Raw genomic sequence first — 19,382 nt, forward strand, 5'->3', positions numbered from 1 at the left:
AAAAGGACATGTACAGCACTTCAGCTACAAGCTTTATTTATTATTAAACAATATATCTTCTCCTCAAACCAAGCTTTGTAAATGAAATCTACCTAACTGGTCAATTTATCAAAGGGCAGAAAGCCCGTGTAGGAGTTTTATCTTCACCCTATATATAAAAGTTCCCGTATGGGAGAGATTACTTGTCAAATATCACAGAGGAAAGTCAGTCACATTATCGGTTCTGTTAGTTCCATTGAAGGGTGGCGTTAACAGAATGGGGGGAATCAGTAAATTGTAAGCTTGCGGGCAGGGCCTTCATACCCCTCTGTCTGTCTGTATTACCCACTATTGCTTTATTAATGTATTTGTTCCCAATTGTAAAGTGCTTCGGAATTTGCTGGCGCTATATAAATAAATGATGATGAAAATACAACTTGTACATCTACTGCTATATTTTTATATATATACTTTTTAAAAGAAAAAAACATACTTATTATTTTCCATCGTAGCAGTGTGTCAGGAGCCGCGGTTATTATTATCTAAAAGGATAATAATAACCTATAGTCTATCATTTTGCAAGGTGTGACCTGCTAGATTTTGTAGAACTACAAGTCCCAGCATGCAATGATAGCCTTTGTAGCTCCACAACAGCTGGAATACAACAGAGTGCACATGCCTGCTCTAATAAAACACTTGCAAAGCATGCTGGGATTTGTAGTTTAATAACAACTGGAAATTCCATATCAGAAATGTGTTTTTCATAATAATGATAATTGGCAGTAATTACACAGTTGCATCCCTGGCGTTGATGGGTGCAGACGTGCAGTAGTTCCACACATTCTGATATAAGCTTTGTATTCTCAGGTACCAGCAAACAATGGATACAGTTATGAGGTTCTTGCATTTATCCCCATAACCAGGGTTACTACTCCTCCTATTTAACATCCCGTGATCCAGGGATACTCCTTGTCACGGTGCACACCATCCCATTCACAGGGACCCTCCTCTTCACAGTCCCACTGTTGCTCTCCACACTGTTACGATCCATAGACATAGAGCATTGTTATTATCCAGGGACCCTTGTTTACTTGGCAATCCCACTGCTGCTGTGCATTTAGATGGATGGCAATAAATTACTCAAGCAAATCTCTCACAATGTCCCAGGGGCCAGGGACTCTGCCTCCCCTGATGACACTGTCTGCAAACTACATAGCTCTCTCTTTCTCATCATGGGTACTCTTTCCCTCTAGAATAGCCATGCTGCCTAGTTGCTGTGTCCCCCCTCATGGTATTGGGGCACATTCCAAGGGGATTCTTATACGGCGGGTCCTTCTCCCCTAATCCAGCTACTGCTGGTATGGGAGCACTTTCAAAGCGTTCTTTTTGACTTTCTGTGGCTTCTAGCCACTCACACACTCACCCATCGTAGGGTCTCTGTCAGGCCAATACATGCTGCTTATCCAGGGCATCTCCTCAAGGCATTATCCTCCAAAATCTCAACCCCTATTGTCAAGGCGTAGCTCTCATGCACACCTCCAAGGACTCACTTTCACTCGTGCCACTTCTTGGAGCACCCCAGATGGTGGAGACCCTGCTGGCTCTGCCCCTTTATTATAGTATCTCCAATATTAGGGGCCCTATAGACCCCCTCACTGGGGTTACTAAATTGCACCTCGTGGCACCTGTGCTGGAGACCTCCCTCCTTCTTTCCATGTCCTGGCTACAATGTGACTTCTCAATCCCTAAATGAGGGGAAACTAGAGTCTTTAAAGACACTAGTTCTCTACATGTCTTCCCTATAACTGGCACTGGCGCTTTTGTGCCATTGGCCATGCCCCAACAACTTTGCAGCCAGCAGCCCACGCCATCGCATGGGGCCGCCTCTCCGGTGACACAACCGCATGCATCACCAGCGCCCTACCTTCTCTATGAGGCACTCAGCTCTTTTCTTACAGTGTCCCTTCTGGGGACCTTGCCTGCCATCACTGGGGAGATGGGCCACACAGGGCAAGATACTTATGTGTCCAATACAAAAGCTCTAAATATACACATGTAAAAGTAGCATATTCACACCCATATGCTGAGTCAGACACATCTTAAGATTCAACCAGCTCTGCACCAGTAGTATATGTGTGTGTGTGTGTGTGTGTGTGTGTGCAAATAATATTCCAACCTGTGTTCGGAATCTTTCAACTAACCCTTGATCTTTAACCTGAGGTTGGACTACAATGCTGACTCTAAATTTTGAGGTTTATAATTGTACCGGGATGATCGTGCACAAGTTTTAGATGCAGCCAAATAAGTATACGGACATAAGACCATTTTGGGGGGCACATGCACAGTATAAATTTGCATATTTTAGGCTAAACAACAGGCATACTTCCAACTCAGTATGAGCCCCACAGTGTGCACCATTATGCAGTATATGCAGGAAAACAGGGGAGTAATTGGCAACCAATGGACTTCATGGCAAAATTTTGGAGGAAGAGCCAGCATTACCTATCTACTTACCGCACTGGAGGCCCCCACCCTGCTCCCCTGACCCTTTGATCTGCTGCGGATAGGCATGTATCACTGTCTCCGCCCCTCCCCATCGCTGGGTACCATAACGGTATGGGCTGTAGTTATACCCCTGCAGGGAACTCAGTTACAGCCATAACATAATCTGTATCACATTCCCACCCTGGAGGTTGTCTCTTACCTGATAGGATAAAACAGTGACTGAGGTACTGTCTCTGGGAACACATTGTATCCAGTCCACAAACACAAATAACTAACAGTAAACTTTCCCTTCTCCTTAATCCTGGTACTCTGACACTTCTCTATTCCTGCTAATCTCTTGTATCCCTCCTGATTCACCAGGTTTCCTTTCACCAAATCTTGAATGCCCTAGATATATGTCTTAGATTTAATTAGATCTATCCTACTCCTCACCGTCTATCTCTTTCCTCTGTCTCTCTCTAGCTCTATCTACGGGGATGTCCAATATCTGGCAGACACAATTGGGGAAGTAATGCAAACGCTTCCGTACTGAGCTATATTACTAACTCTTCTGTCTGCATGAAAAGGATTGATTTCCTGCACATTACCAGTATTACAACATAACGTCTTTCTGTAATGCCAGGTTTAATTCACTCCAAAAACAGGAGGGTGGTCAACTACCCCTGTAAAATGAAAAAAGGAACAGTGATCACCAGCAAGTTTAAGTAGTTTTTACCGATTCCAGGACCTTTTACTTGTTTCAGAGGTGGTGGTCTGGAACAAGGGTACATCTGGTACAAGATGCAGGAACAGTAGACTCTGGACAGTGGATGAAAAAAGCAACAATGTGAGTGTGTTTATGTGTGTATAGAGGGCACTGGTTGGAGAGGGTGTGAGAGCCTGCACAAAATTGAGTGAGTGTGAGTACCCCAGGAGGGGGAGAGAGCACAAGGGATAAGGCCCCCACACAGGGATGACTAACTGTGCTGGAGTAAGATAGGAGATATACATATTTATTTTAGTTTTATTGGCAACTGAAGCAGGGCAGGGCTGGTAAATTTTTGCCCCGGGGAGCAATACTCAACTCAGCAGCCTATTAGGAACATTTTAAAGGAAAAAAAATGCAGGTGACCCAGCCCAAGGCAGGCCACTAGGGGACTGGCCCAGGGGACAGATGCCCCCCTGCCCCCAGCCCAGCCCAGCCTGCCCCTTGTGCTGGAGTGAAGAGGAGTGTAAGTAAAGAGTTTATTTTAATGGAGATGGTCTGGCTCGCAAATCATTGAGACATCTGTTTGCATTGTACACTAAGTTACCACACCTGTGTCCCAACACTTTCAAAGAGACTGTTGAAATCCAGCATGTGTGGGGATCCTCTGGTCATCTATATCCACACCCAGGAGCTAGCCAGGGCTAGAGAATGATGTGCACTGTCTAACTCAGGCCTGTCCAACCTGCGGCCCTTCAGATGTTGTGAAACTACAAGTCCCAGCATGCCCTTCCAGCTATCAACAGGTTGTCTACTGGCAAAGCATGCTGGGGTTTATAGTTTCACAACACCTGGAGGGCCGCAGGTTAGGCAGGCCTGGTCTAACTGATGCACCTTAACACTACACACAGTGACAGGAGGTTATATATATATATATATATATATATATATATATATATATATATATTAGGGATGTGCACCGGCGACTTTTGAGGTCTCGTGTTTTGTGTTTTGGATCCGGATTTTCGTTATTTTTGAGGTTCGGATTTGTCTCGCAAAACACTTGACGAAAGGTCTCGGTTCGGATTTAAGGTATTGGATTCGGATTTTTTTTGAAAAAAACATAAAAAGTTTAAAAATCAAGTTTTTGGGCTTATTTTCACTCCTAGGCTATTATTAACCTCAATAACATTCAATAACAAGCATTTCCACTAATTTACAGTGTATTGTGAACACCTCACAATATAGTTATTAGTCCAAAACGTTGCAACAAGGTATCTTTCTGGACTGCGTAGAGGAGTGGGTCACCACAATATATATTAAAAACCCTGAACTTTTATGATTCGCACGAATAATTGTACCTGGACTGCGTAGAGGAGTGGGTCACCACAATATCTTAAAAACCCTGAACTTTTATGATTCGCACCAATAATTGTACCTGGACTGCGTAGAGGAGTGGGTCACCACAATATCTTAAAAACCCTGAACTTTTATGATTCGCACCAATAATTGTACCTGGACTGCGTAGAGGAGTGGGTCACCACAATATCTTAAAAACCCTGAACTTTTATGATTCGCACCAATAATTGTACCTGGACTGTGTAGAGGAGTGGGTCACCACAATATCTTAAAAACCCTGAACTTTTATGATTCGCACCAATAATTGTACCTGGACTGCGTAGAGGAGTGGGTCACCACAATATCTTAAAAACCCTGAACTTTTATGATTCGCACCAATAATTGTACCTGGACTGCGTAGAGGAGTGGGTCACCACAATATCTATTAAAAACCCTGAACTTTTATGATTCGCACCAATAAATGTACCTGGACTGCGTAGAGGAGTGGGTCACCACAATATATATTAAAAACCCTGAACTTTTATGAATCGCACCAATAAATGTACCTGGACTGCGTAGAGGAGTGGGTCACCACAATATATATTAAAAACCCTGAACTTTTATGATTCGCACCAATAAATGTACCTGGACTGCGTAGAGGAGTGGGTCACCACAATATCTATTAAAAACCCTGAATTTTTTTGATTCGCACCAATAAATGTACCTGGACTGCGTAGAGGAGTGGGTCACCACAATATATATTAAAAACCCTGAACTTTTATGATTCGCACCAATAAATGTACCTGGACTGCGTAGAGGAGTGGGTCACCACAATATATATTAAAAACCCTGAACTTTTATGATTCGCACCAATAAATGTATCTGGACTGCGTAGAGGAGTGGGCACTGGGCACCACAATAAAATATATAAAAAACCTTCAACAGATCTGCATTACACTACACATACGGCTGCTCCTCCATCCTCTCCATCATATACATGTTGGAGTTTTAGCGTGTGACAACCTCTTGTTTTTGATAATGTCAGTGCATTTGGAATATTTTTCAATTTGCCCCACACCACTGAATGTACTTTATCTATGATACGCAATACGCATCTATCTATCTTGACTGCGTAGTGTGGTGGCCCCGGTACACAATTTGGTACCGAGGCCACAATATAATTTAAAAACCCTCCACGTGTCGAAATTCCACCAAACAAGTATCTGGACTGCATAGTGGGGTGGCCCCGGTACCCAATTTGATACCGGGGCCACAATACCTCCTCCAAACATGCTCCAGACAATTCGTCATTGACAGACCCCAGACAGACAGGGTCGTAGTGTTATTGTTTGACTTTGTAAACCCAAAAAAATGTCCCTGTTGCACATAGTCGTGCAATGAAGACTGACTTTTTCATTTAAAGGCACGATCTTTAAAGTGTAGTGTTTGTAAGTCTAAGTCATATTATACTTTTGGTAAAATTGGTTTTTTTTGTTCCTCTTTATGGTAATTAATTAGTAATAGAATTAAAGTAGGAAATAGAATTAAATAGAATTAAAGTAGGAAATAGAGTGGTATAGAGTTGTAGTGTGGTATAGATAGAGTGGTCCACACAATATAATAATAAAACCCTCAACTGGTCTGAATTCCACCAAACAAGTATCTTGACTGCGTAGTGTGGTGGCCCCGGTACACAATTTGGTACCGAGGCCACAATATAATTTAAAAACCCTCCACGTGTCGGAATTCCACCAAACAAGTATCTGGACTGCATAGTGGGGTGGCCCCGGTACCCAATTTGATACCGGGGCCACAATACCTCCTCCAAACATGCTCCAGACAATTCGTCATTGACAGACCCCAGACAGACAGGGTCGTAGTGTTATTGTTTGACTTTGTAAACCCAAAAAAATGTCCCTGTTGCACTTGCACATAGTCGTGCAATGAAGACTGACTTTTTCATTTAAAGGCACGATCTTTAAAGTGTCAGAAAGAGAGAGAAGACACAGGAGAGGAGAGTTGTAGCTGGGGACCTGGGGTGGAAGCTCCCAGGCTCCCCCAGCATTGCCTGGAAGTCTGAGCGTGGTGACTGAGCCAGGGCAAGGAATGTGTGCCCTGGATGAGGGGGAGAACTCCATGCCACTATAGTGAACCCAAGAGAGAGGGGGACACTGCACATGGAAGAGGCCCTGGAGTGAGGGCTGCTACAAGAGGCATGGTAGCTGTAGTGTCAGATCCTGAGGCTGAGAGTACACAGAGTGACGTGTCAGAGCACAGGAGACATTATCCCCGCAGAGGAGGGATGAGCTGCAGTTGAGAGGTCTGTTGTTGAAATAGGACATGCACACTTTAACAAACCAATCATTTCAGCGACAGGGCCTACCAAACAACTTTGACTGAAATGATTGGTTTGTTTGGGCCCCCACACCAAAAAAGCTATTCATCTCTCCCTGTACAGACTAAACAGGCTCTACTGAGGCAAGATGTCGTCCTCATCCTCAACCTCTGATTCCTCTCCCCCTACAGTGTCTACTTCCTCCTCATCACACATTATCAATTCGTCCCCGCTGGACTCCACAACCACAGGTCCCTCTGTAGTATCTGGAGGGCAGTGCTGTACTTCATTGAGGAATTGATTATTCATTTTTATAAACATCATTTTTTCAACGTTGTGAGGAAGCAACCTCCTTCGCCGCTCACTGACCAGGTTCCCCGCTGCACTAAAAACTCTTTCCGAGTACACACTGGAGGGGGGACAACTCAGGTAAAATAGAGCCAGTTTGTACAGGGGCTTCCAAACTGCCTTTTTTTCCTGCCAGTAACAATATGGACTGTCTGACATGTCTACTTGGATGGTGTCAGCAAAGTAATCATCCACAATTTTTTCTATTGTCACAGCATCCAATGCAGCGAGAGTAGACATGTCTGCAATGGTTGGCAGGTCCTTCAGTCCGGACCAGATGTTATCAGCATCCCCGCCAGTGCCTCTTTTGGGAAAACTGAGCTTTTTCCTCGCAGCCATAGATGTGGAAGAAAATGAGGGTGGAGCTGTTGGCATGTCACGGTCCTCTTCAGAGGACAATCTCCTGACCAGCAGGTCTTTGCACCGCTGTAGACTTGTGTCCGCCGGAAACAGAGACACAACATACGCTTTAAACCGAGGATCGAGCACGGTGGCCAGAATGTATTCCTCTGACTTTAAAAGAGTGACCACCCTCGGATCCTGGCAAAGCGTACGAAGGGCTACATCCACAAGAGCTACATGCTTGCTGTAATCGCAATGGCTTACCAGCTCCTCCCTCACTTTCTCCAGCTGCTTCTGCAACAGCCTGATCAGGGGAATGACCTGACTCAAGCTGGCAGTGTCGGAACTGACTTCTCGTGTGGCAAGTTCAAATGGCTGCAGAACCTTGCACAACACGGAAATCAGTCTCCACTGCGCTTGACTCAGGCGCATCCCCACTCCTTTGCCTATGTCGTAGGTGGCTGTGTAGGCCTGAATGGCCTTTTGCTGCTCCTCCATCCTCTGCAGCATATAGAGGGTGGAGTTCCAGCGCGTCACAACCTCTTGTTTGAGGTGATGGCAGGGCAGGTTCAAGCTTTTTTGATGTGCCTCTAGTCTGCGGTAGGCACTGGCTGAATGCCGAAAGTGTCCAGCAATTTTGCGGGCCACCGCAAGCATCTCCTGCACACCCCTGTCACTCTTGAGGTAATGCTGCACCACCAAATTAATGGTGTGGGCAAAACATGGGACGTGCTGGAAATTGCCCATATTTAATGCCCGCACAATGTTACTGGCATTGTCTGACACCACAAATCCCCATGAGAGTCTAAGTGGGGTAAGCCACTGGGAGATAATTTCCCTCATTTTCTCTAATATGTTGTCAGCGTTGTGCCTCTTATTAAAGCCTGTAATGCACAATGTTGCCTGCCTTTGCATGAGCAGCCATTTTGTAGATGCTGCTACTGATGCAGCTGTTGCTGTTGCTGCGGAAGGGGATGCATCAACCCAGTGGGCTGTCACAGTCATATAGTCCTTCGTTTGCCCAGAACCACTTGTCCACATGTCCGTGGTTAAGTGGACAGTGGGTACAACCGCATTTTTAAGAGCACTGAGGACACTTGATCGTACTTCTCTGTACATTTTTGGTATCGCCTGCCTAGTGAAGTGGAATCTCGAGGGGATTTGGTACCGGGGACACAATACCTCCATCAACCCTCTAAATCCCACTCCACTGATGGCGGACACCGGGCGCACGTCTAACACCAACATTGCAGTTACAGCCGCAGTTATACGCTTTGCAATAGGGTGACTACTATCGTATTTGGTGGTCATGGCAAACGACTGTTGGACGGTCAATTGTTTGGTGAAAGACTTAGCGGTCTTACGACTTCCCCTCTGGGAAGATGACCGACTAACAGCAGCAACAGCAGCAGTGGCAGTAGTAGGCGTACCGCTGCAGGATTCCTCGGATGAATCCCGTATTGAGGAGGACTCAGTCTGGCTGCTGACTTGGGCTGCAGGACTGAATCTGATGGAGATTGTGGAGGAAGTTGACGAGGAGGGTGTTGCTGGTGTGTATCCAACTGGACCACGGGATTTAGGTGTCCCTGTACCGATGAGGGTCCTAGCCCCAGTTCCTGAACTAACCACTGAACTATGAAGGTTATTCAGGTGACGTATAAGGGAGGATGTTCCTAGGTGGGCAAGATCCTTACCCCTGCTTATTTGAGCTTTACATAAGCTACATATGGCCATACATTGGTTGTCTGGATTTGGATAAAAATAACTCCAGACCGAAGAGGTGCATTTTTTGGTCTTCTGACCAGGCATGACGATGGGCTTTTTCATCCCATGGACATCAGCTGTTTCCCCCCCTGGTGCCTCATTTACAATAACCACATCACCATCCTCATCATCAAGTTCCTCCACAGCGCCAGCTACATCATCAATAGCCTCCTCCCGAGCCACCTCTTCCCGTACAGTGATGGGAAGGTCAGGCTTGACAACCACCAACACCCTTGGACTCGCCTTGGGGATTTGTGATAATTTCTCTTTAGAAGGCAGAGTTGTTTGCTGTTTTGTTGCTGACAGCATAACTCTCTTCAATTTTTTGTAGGGGGGGGGAGGAGGAGGAGGGCTAAGATCCGTGGGTGAAGCTGAACCACTAGTCATGAACACGGGCCAGGGCCTAAGCCGTTCCTTGCCACTCCGTGTCGTAAATGGCATATTGGCAACTTTACGTTTCTCCTCAGATGATTTTAAGTTTCTCTTTTTGCTACTTTTTCTTAACTTGGGCTTTTTGGATTTTACATGCCCGGTACTACGAGATTGGGCATCGGGCTTGGAAGACGACGTTGATGGCATTTCATCGTCTATGTCATGACTAGTGGCAGCAGCTTCAGCATTAGGAGGAAGTGGGTCTTGATCTTTCCCTACTTTATCCTCCAAATTTTTGGTCTCCATTATATGTAGCACAAGATACTGCAGAATGTGTGAACTTGGTAATATTGCAGTACCAATGGACTTATACTGCTGGATTGGTTTTGCAAATTTGGTTATAATTATTATATTTTATTTTTTTTTTTAATTTTTTATTTTTTTTTACTTTTTTTTTATTTTTAAAAAACTTGGGAATAGTGGGGAAATAACTATGCCCTTAGAAGCACAGAGCACAGGACACAGCACCACTGGACTGAACAGGACACGGCACAGGACCCAGCAGCACTACGGAACTCAGCAGGACAGAGCACAGGACACAGCACCACTGGACTGATACTGCAGAATGTGTGAACTTGGTAATATTGCAGTACCAATGGACTTATAATGCTGGATTGGTTTTGCAAATTTGGTTATAATTATTATATTTATTTATTTTTTTTAATTTTTTATTTTTTTTTACTTTTTTTTTATTTTTAAAAAACTTGGGAATAGTGGGGAAATAACTATGCCCTTAGAAGCACAGAGCACAGGACACAGCACCACTGGACTGAACAGGACACGGCACAGGACCCAGCAGCACTACGGAACTCAGCAGGACAGAGCACAGGACACAGCACCACTGGACTGATACTGCAGAATGTGTGAACTTGGTAATATTGCAGTACCAATGGACTTATAATGCTGGATTGGTTTTGCAAATTTGGTTATAATTATTATATATTTTTTTTTTTTTACATTTTTTATTATTTTTTTACTTTTTTTTTATTTTTTAAAAACTTGGGAATAATGGGGAAATAACTATGCCCTTAGAAGCACAGAGCACAGGACACAGCACCACTGGACTGAACAGGACACGGCACAGGATCCAGCAGCACTACGGAACTCAGCAGGACAGAGCACAGGACACAGCACCACTGGACTGATACTGCAGAATGTGTAAACTTTGTAATATTGCAGTACCACTGGACTTTTACTGCTGAATGTGTGAACTTGGTAATATTGCAGTACCAATGGGCTTATACTGCAGGATTGGTTGTGAAAATTTTGTGGTAATTAAAAAATATTAAAGTAGTTTTTGGTATTTTTTAAAAAAACTTTTTTTTATTTTTTTAAACACAGGGGAATATTGGGGAAATAACTATGCCCTTAGAAGCACAGAGCACAGGACACAGCACCACTGGACTGAACAGGACACAGCACAGGACCCAGCAGCACCACTGACCTCAGAAGGACAGAGCACAGCACACAGCACCACTGGACTGATACTGCAGAACACAGCACAGCACAGCACAGCACAGCACTAAACAGCACAGCACAGCACAGCACTAAACAGCACAGAACTAAACAGCACAGAACTAAACAGCACAGAACTAAACAGCACAGAGGACCACCTAACACACCCTCCCTCTACCCTGATCAATGCCCGAGTGAAGATGGCGGCGACTAGCGGGGAATTTATAGGATCCGAGTATCGCGAGATCCGACAACGGGATTATGAGTCAGAGCCTCAGTTTCACTTTTGAATTTGGCGCCAATACCCGGATCTGTCTCGGATCCGACTCGGATCCGCAACGTTCGGGTGGGCTCGGATTTCAAAAATCCGAGTGCGCTCATCCCTAATATATATATGTATATATATATATATATGTGTATGTAAACAAGTATGTATTTATTCTGTGCCTGGCTGAGATCTGGACTGCACTAGTTCGATCAAATGGAAGCAAGATATAAAATTTGTAACAAGTACAAAAGATAATCTAGGACTCCTCTGATCCCACAGCTCTCACTTTACTGGTTTAATATTCATCATCAACAGACTATTTTGTTCCTGTTTCACTTTTTTTGGATACAGTTTTTGACACGCTGACTAAGCTTGCGACACACTAACATTGTGAAAGACTTCCTGTAAATCTATATATATATATAAAAGAAGAAATTTGTTTGTTTGTAGGTGTATATCTTCCACACCCCTGCACCGATTCGGATGAAACCAATGCAAGGTGGTCCAGTTGGATCCTTGGCAGATATTAAGGGTTGTTGGGACCCAGTAGGACCTTCCGTTGCTGCCAGAAATTTGATCCGCGGAGCCTGTTCTGAGCCTTCCACTGGATGGATTTGGACGAAAATTTCAAAAGACTTTTGACATTGGATCCCAGAAGACATACTAGGGGGTGTAGATCTCAGTTGGACCTCCCGTTGGTGTACGCTGGCCATAACTTGAACTCGGGGAGCCTGTTCTGATCTTTCAACTGGATGGATTTAGAAGAAAACTTCACAGACTGGTAGCAAGGGATCCCAGAAGACCTAATAGGGGGTTGAGGTCCCGGTCAGACCTCCCATTGGTGTACGCTGGCCAGAACTTTGACCCAGCCGAGTTTCTTTTGGACCTTCCACTGGATCGATTTGGATAACATGTAATATAATAACAAAAACGATACCGGGCAGCCACCTAATGGGTGTGTTGGAAAAGCTGCTAAGCTGCTAATAATTTTTAAAATGTTGACAGTTTCATCCAACTTATTGTTAACTTAATAACCTGAAGATTTACAGACAACGCCACGTACTTCAGCTACTATAGTATATAATTGAAACACAAGATATGAAATATTATGTTTTCTCAGCTGATGATCTGTTGTCAGTTTTGTTTCTTCCAAATAATGTTATGTTGGTTTTTTAACACTTGTATTTATTGAATGTGGAAGGTCACTGCATGAAACTTCTACAACACACGGCAGCAGATAGGATATAATGGTGTCATTTCCACTCTGACGGCACAATGCAACGATTCCAGGATAGTTTTGTGATGCACCACTTCTGCGCTAGTGGATAACTAAAATGAGAATTAATTTTGTGCCTAGAACATTACAGTGTTGAAGAGATATTAAAGATCACTGGAATATATTAGAAACAACATGTAACATTTGCAGCGCAGATAAGGTTCAATTGCAGTGTAAAAAAATAATAGCAGTCTTCATTGTCTGCCACATATTATTGTAGTGAATAGGGAAGGAAGGGGGATGTAATTACTGAGGCTACTTTTGAAACTGAATTGATACATGTTAGTAGAACTCTCCAGGCCACAAGCATTGTTTGAGAAAAACATTTATGAAAAATTTTAATATATGCTTATTTTTGTATCAGGAGGCAAAACTTTAGCAACAATATGTAAATCTTATAATTATGTATTGGGGGATGTGAATGTTCAATACAAATTTTATGGGCCGGCTCAGTGCTTTTTAGTTGTGCAAAAGACCTCTGAGGGTATATTTACTAAAGTGTGAGTTTAAAAAAGTGGAGATGTTGCCTATAGCAACCAATCAGATTCTAGCTGTCATTTATTTAGTACATTCTACAAAATGACAGCTAGAATCTGATTGGTTGCTATAGGCAACATCTATATTTTTTTCAAACCCACAGTTTAGTAAATATATGCCTCCTTGTCAGGCTGTCTACACTATTTACTCACAGCCGGTTATAGCATTTGATCACTTAGACCAGTGGTCAGGGAACAGGGGTAAATTACCCCAAATGGGGTAAAAATGAAATTCCTGGAGGTAATGCTGCCGATTCACATGCTGTCAGTTGGATTGTAGACCCTTTTAAATGTGAAATTACTGTTGTACCAGAAGAGCCTCCAGGGTTGGCAGAGGCAATTCTTGAGCTTCGATGCAATAATGAAGCACGTATTGCATTTGAAAACAAAGCAGATCTGTCATATTTTTGGATGTCAACAGCTGCAAAGGCATCAAAATGGCACATGAGGAGGCCGTCAAAGAGTTGCTGCCTTTTGCAACAACCTACCTATGCGAACAAGGATTTTCCACTCTAACGAACATAAAAACAAAGCAGAGAAATCAATTGGACGCTGAAGACTGTATCCAAATTGCTCTGACGTCAAAATGCCCCAATATTGATGCTCTCGCATCAAAAATGAAGCAACATAATTTCTCCAAAATCTGAAGTTTTGAAGTTGAAGCGTTCAAAGAAATCTTGAAGTGAAATAATTAATAATATATGATTTCCTTCCTTTCAAATCAAGGGAATAACGTCGGCTTATCTAAATATATTTGGGGGTAAAAGGTAAAAAAGTTCCCTGACTTAGACATTGTGCTCTATATGAGTTTGAAGTCTGTGGGCTAGATTTACTAAGCTGCGGGTTTGAAAAAGTGGGGATGTTGCCTATAGCAACCAATCAGATTCTAGCTGTCATTTTGTAGAATGTACTAAATAAATGAAAGTTAGAATCTGATTGCTATAGGCAACATCCCCACTTTTTCAAACCCGCAGCTTAGTAAATCTAGCCCTGTATGTTGTTTGACCCTGCCTTGATTCTGTCCACCTGTAAAAGCACCTACAATGGGTATAATGTCCTTTCTGAAATTAATTTGTTTGTAATTTTATTTAAGCAAGCCTAGTCATGTTGGTTCAAAATTCTGCCATCATCTCCATCTCCCTCTGATCATTGGTTTTGCTCTTTGCCCATCATCCAATGGCATCCCTTGATATAATACCCCTTGGACTCCTTCATCATTTTAGCTCCTTCTGATGGCGACAGTCTGGCTCCTCTGTTTTTATCTAGAATATTCATATGCAAAAGTGGGCGTATACAATTGGCATGGACCAATCACGGCAGTTCTAGCAACATAGTGGGTGAATGTTCATTCGCCATCAGCGTTCGTCCATGGTGGCTGTTTTTGCAGAGGATTACTACAAGTGGTTCAAGCTTTGGTACTTTCTGAAGGGATTTCTCAATTTATTTCCTTCATTTCATCACTATTATAGCAAGATAAGTACTTTATGTAGAGATGCTCACTGACCCCCGTGTTTTGGTTTTGGTTTTGGATTACCTTCGTGTTTTGGTTTTAGTTTTGACAAAACCGCCCTTGCGTGTTTTGGTTTTGTTTTTGTTTTTGCAATTTGTTAAAAAATTCCAATTTTTTGGGCTAAAATAATATAATTTAGTGCTCCACCTGTTTCTTGGATAAATGAGGTAATTCTACAGCTAATAAATGTCAAAGAGCGCTGAGCCCCCCGGGATGTGTGCTTTTATCAGACACACAACAATCCAGGGTGCCAGACAACGCACTAAAAAGAGCTATTGAAATTCATAGCAAAAAAGGCAGTTGGATGTCTATCTGTATTTTACACCCTACACTTATAATTAAATTGGAAAAAAATCAGCCTGCAAAGACTGGACGATCAATCGAAATGGCCAAAGCAGATTTTCTGTTTGGGGCTAGATTATTCCCATACATTAAAATTGAAATAGAAAAAGAAGCAGCCTGCTAAGACTGTAAAATAAAATAGAAATGCCCAAAGCAGCTTTTCTGTTTGGGTCTAGATTATTCCCAGACATTCAAATTGAAATAAAAAAAGAAGCAGCCGACAAAGACTGTACAGTAAAATAGAAATGCCCAAAGCAGATGTTCTGTTTGGGTCTAGATTGCACACTACACTAATAGTGAAATTGACAAAACAGCAGCCTGCAAAGACTGTACGTTAAATAGAAATGCCCCAGTATGGAAAGGGACTGTCTGACATTTCCATATCAATTAACTCTTGAAAATAATCCTCCACCATCCTTTGCATGTTAATAGTAGGATTGGTTGGAGTTATGGGCAAGGTCACACACTTTTTGGTAAAATCTTTCAAAACAGCCCAGATGTCAAACTGTTGTGGTCTGCCACCTGCGTCATCCCTGCTTCTGTTTGGAAAGTGCAATTTGGTGCCAGAACCTCATGTGCCAGAACTTCTGCCACTGGTGCCACACTGCTGCCACTGGTGCAGGACTTACACAAACAACCTCATCCTCATCAACATCCTCATTAGCGCCCTCGTCGGCTACACAAATCTCCCCCTCATCCTCTTCTAATTCCAAAGTGTCATCCTCAATTGGCATATCACCAGCTACACTCGGACTGTTCAGGCACACATCAGCAGAAATGCTGAAAGGGCCCTTCTTTATGGGTACACTATCAGAATGGTCACGATTACACATACCACTCGTGGATGGACTCTCCTCAGGGATTGGTGTCATTTCTGAATCTGAGCATACATTTTTCTCTAATGCCTTACTGTTTTCTCGCAGATCGGCTTTTACACGTAACAGTAGTTGTGCACCACTTTTGGACTCCGAATTACTTGGTCTTGCTTGGTCATGAGTGACCTTACAAGAAGAAGGCTCAGTAACATTTTTAGATCTCGCACTAATAGAGAAAGGCGAAGGCCTCATTCTTTCTTTGCCACTGTGTATGTAGAATTGCATGTTGGCAGTTTTTTTTTGCTCGCCATTTAACTTTTCATCAGTTACAGCTCTTTTTCTCTTCAACACAGTAAAATTTTTTATTCTTTTTGTTTTTTTTCTTGACTTAAAAAGACTATGTACTTTTACATAGGCTTTACCAGATGACGTACAGGGAACACTACCATCAGGACTGGTGCCAGCACCTGCTTGCTGATCCTGCTCATATGTGGACTGCTGTGAATCCATTTTAATGAGACCCAATGCACTTCACATGTTAAATTTCTGTAGCTCCTTGTCAAAATTTATTATTAAGGCAATCACTTGACTCAAGCTAACCGTGTCTGCACTCTCTTCACAGGTGACTACTTCGCTAGACTGAAGTACATTCCGTTCAAATGCTAGTTTTCTTGCAGTTGCTGCATTCTCCTACATGCTGTTGCAGAATCCAGAAAATGACCATAAGTTTTTCGGGACACAAACAGCATCTCCTGCATGTCATTTTTTAAAAGTTCTGTAACACCAAGTTGATTGTGTGAGCAAAACAGGAAATGTGATAGAATTCCACCCCGCTGTAATGCTTGAACAATATTGGTGTCGTTATCAGAAATGAGATATCCTCAGGAGAGTCCAAGCAGGATTAACCATGTTGCAATGACATCCCTTAGTTTTTTTTACAGATTGTCAGTTGTATGCCTCTTACTGAAGCCGATGATAGACAGAGTTGCCTACTTCTGAAAAATGTGACATACTTGGGTACATGCTGCTGCTGTCCCTGCTGGTGAAGGCGAATGACCAACCCAGTGGGCTGTCACAGTCATATAATTGCCCAGTTCTGCTTGTCCACATATCTGTGGTTAAGTGTACAGTGGGTAGAATGGCATTTTTTATCCCAGTAATTATATTTTTAGGAACCTTCTGGTACAGGTGAGTAATAGCTTTTCTAGTAAAATGGTATAGTGATGACATTTGGTAACAGGGACACAAGCCCTCAATTAAATCTCTCAAACCAACTGTATTAATAGTGGACATTGGACGCAGATGCAATACTAGCATAATCCCCATGGCGTCTGTGATCCGCTTTGTGACTGGGTGACAGGTTTCATACTTGCTTCCTCTTGCAAACGATTGTTTAACAGTCAATTGTTGCTTCTGGGGATATTGATGATGAAGGTGTTGAGGGTGTGGATTGCAGGTGCTGGGATCTAGATGAGAGAAGGGAGGTAGATGATGCTGGACTGCTTGTTGTTATTTTTTTTAACCTAAGTTTATGATTTTCCCAACAGCTTTCCATGAACTCACTTCAAATGCCATAATATGGATGAGGATCCTAGATGGTTAAGGTCCCTACCTCTACTGACTGTGGCTTTAAAAACGCTACAAATGGCTAGACAACTGTCTGACAATTGTCAGGATTTGTGTAAAAATAATTCCACACATAAGAGCTGGATTTTTGGTCTTATGCCCAGGCATGACAATGGCCTTTTTCTTATCACAAGAGCTGCAGCAATTTTTCTTTGAAAGTGTATGAAAACCATATTGTGACCAAAATTGAATGGAAATGACTGGAAATTAGTGTTACTGAGGTTAATAATAATGTAGGTACAAAATAATACCTAAAATAAGTTATTTAAGCCCAAAAAAATTAACATTTTTAACAAATTGCAAAACAAAACCAAACAAAACCAAAACACGCAAGGGCGGTTTTGGCAAAACCAAAACCAAAACACGAAGGCAATCCCGATCCTAAACCAAAACCAAAACCAAAACACGGGGGTCAGTGAACATCTCTAGTTATTAGTGATCCTCTTATAATTCTCTAATATTGTTACTACAGTGTCGGAACGAGCAGATATACTGACTGCAAAACCTCACAGTGATAATACTGAATTAGCAACTAGGGCAGAACGTTGTGGGATAAAAGGAAATGAAGAGGAAATACTAAGGAAACGTCCTTTAACTGCAGATATCAGCACAGTGCAGTATGTACTGTGTAACACAGCAGCACTGTATGTGCATTAGAACAAATACAGCAGCCTAGGACCAGGCCAAGAGGGACTCTAATAACAAGGAATCCAGGAAACATTCTATACGAGTGCTGGGCAATCCAATGTACTTTAAGGGCCGCATGTGTGACCCTCCAACATCTAAAAGAGTAGCACATTACTCTTAGTTTCAAGAATAACAAAATAGCTTAAAAAACAACTTTGGCACCCCCCGCATCACCCAAAATGTATCCACAGCGGCCCACCTGTTCCATAATTCCACCACGTGCCACTCAGACATGCCACTTGCTCCAAAGTGCCCTACATGTACTCTGAAACTATCACTCAGGCCTCCCCACATGCCCCTCATATGCACACCTCCCAGCTGTCCCAATTTAGGTGGGACAGTCCCGATTTCGGAGCACTGTTCCACCATCCTAATTATAACAGCTTTGTCTGCGGGTGGGAAAGTTGGTATTGTCTGTTCACTGCGGTTCTGCATGGCTGTGCACAATGTAGGTGTTTAAAGGGGAGGAGAGAATGGGGTAGCCTTGCGCTTCAAAGGCGCTAAGCACACCACCGGGCTGTGGCCATGCCCCCTTCATTACTTGGCCAGGCCCCTGTCTTGATGCCGCCTACCCAAATTTTGGGAGGTATGCATCTTGCATGCAGAATTCCCCACATGCCCCCAACATGCCACTGTAACTTCCCCACGTGCCCTCTACAGCTCCCCCAAAAGCCCCTCTCACTTCTCCCACAGCCCGCTTACACCTCCACACACCTACCTGCACAGCCTGAGCCCACAGAGGATAGCGTACAGTAAGGGCGTGCTCATGCAGATTGCAACAATTCAAGTTCTGGGCTTCTTGCAAGTACGCTTGGTTTCAGACTTATCATTTTCCTCACCTAGAGGACAGGTGTAAGTGCCGACTGATAGTGATTATTTACATGGCCTAGTTTTTGTATTAAAAACTACACATATGTTTGCCACAGGCTAACAGAGCACATGTGTATGCAAGGAAGATAGACTTTAAAAACGCGCCGTATGTACAGTACGTATTAAAGGCATCTTGATTTATGTATTTAATGTAAAATGCAAAAAATTAAATCCATATTTTTGTTAATGACTATACTGTTAAGATTTGTTCATTTATCTTATCATTTTTTTTGTGTTCTGATGTGACCTTTTATTGAACAGACATTTGT

General features: G+C 42.9%; 2 protein-coding genes across 7 annotated transcripts in view; one reads left to right on the top strand and one right to left on the bottom strand.

Annotated features, from left to right (window-relative positions):
• The window catches only part of LOC142107491 (cell adhesion molecule CEACAM8-like), a 368,458-nt gene extending 365,479 nt beyond the window's left edge, over positions 1-2,979 (bottom strand). For both annotated transcript variants that reach the window (XM_075190943.1, XM_075190945.1), the window contains exon 1: positions 2,684-2,979. In XM_075190943.1, coding sequence (XP_075047044.1) covers positions 2,684-2,729 — 46 coding nt within the window. In that variant the 5' untranslated portion in view covers positions 2,730-2,979. The remainder of the gene's footprint in view (positions 1-2,683) is intronic.
• Positions 1-19,382, top strand: part of LOC142107480 (cell adhesion molecule CEACAM1-like) — a 205,806-nt gene that overhangs the window by 164,267 nt on the left and 22,157 nt on the right. The gene's annotated exons all lie outside the window — the stretch shown is intronic.

This window comes from Mixophyes fleayi, chromosome 11 (genome assembly GCF_038048845.1).
Source record: "Mixophyes fleayi isolate aMixFle1 chromosome 11, aMixFle1.hap1, whole genome shotgun sequence".
Lineage (NCBI taxonomy): Eukaryota > Metazoa > Chordata > Amphibia > Anura > Limnodynastidae > Mixophyes > Mixophyes fleayi.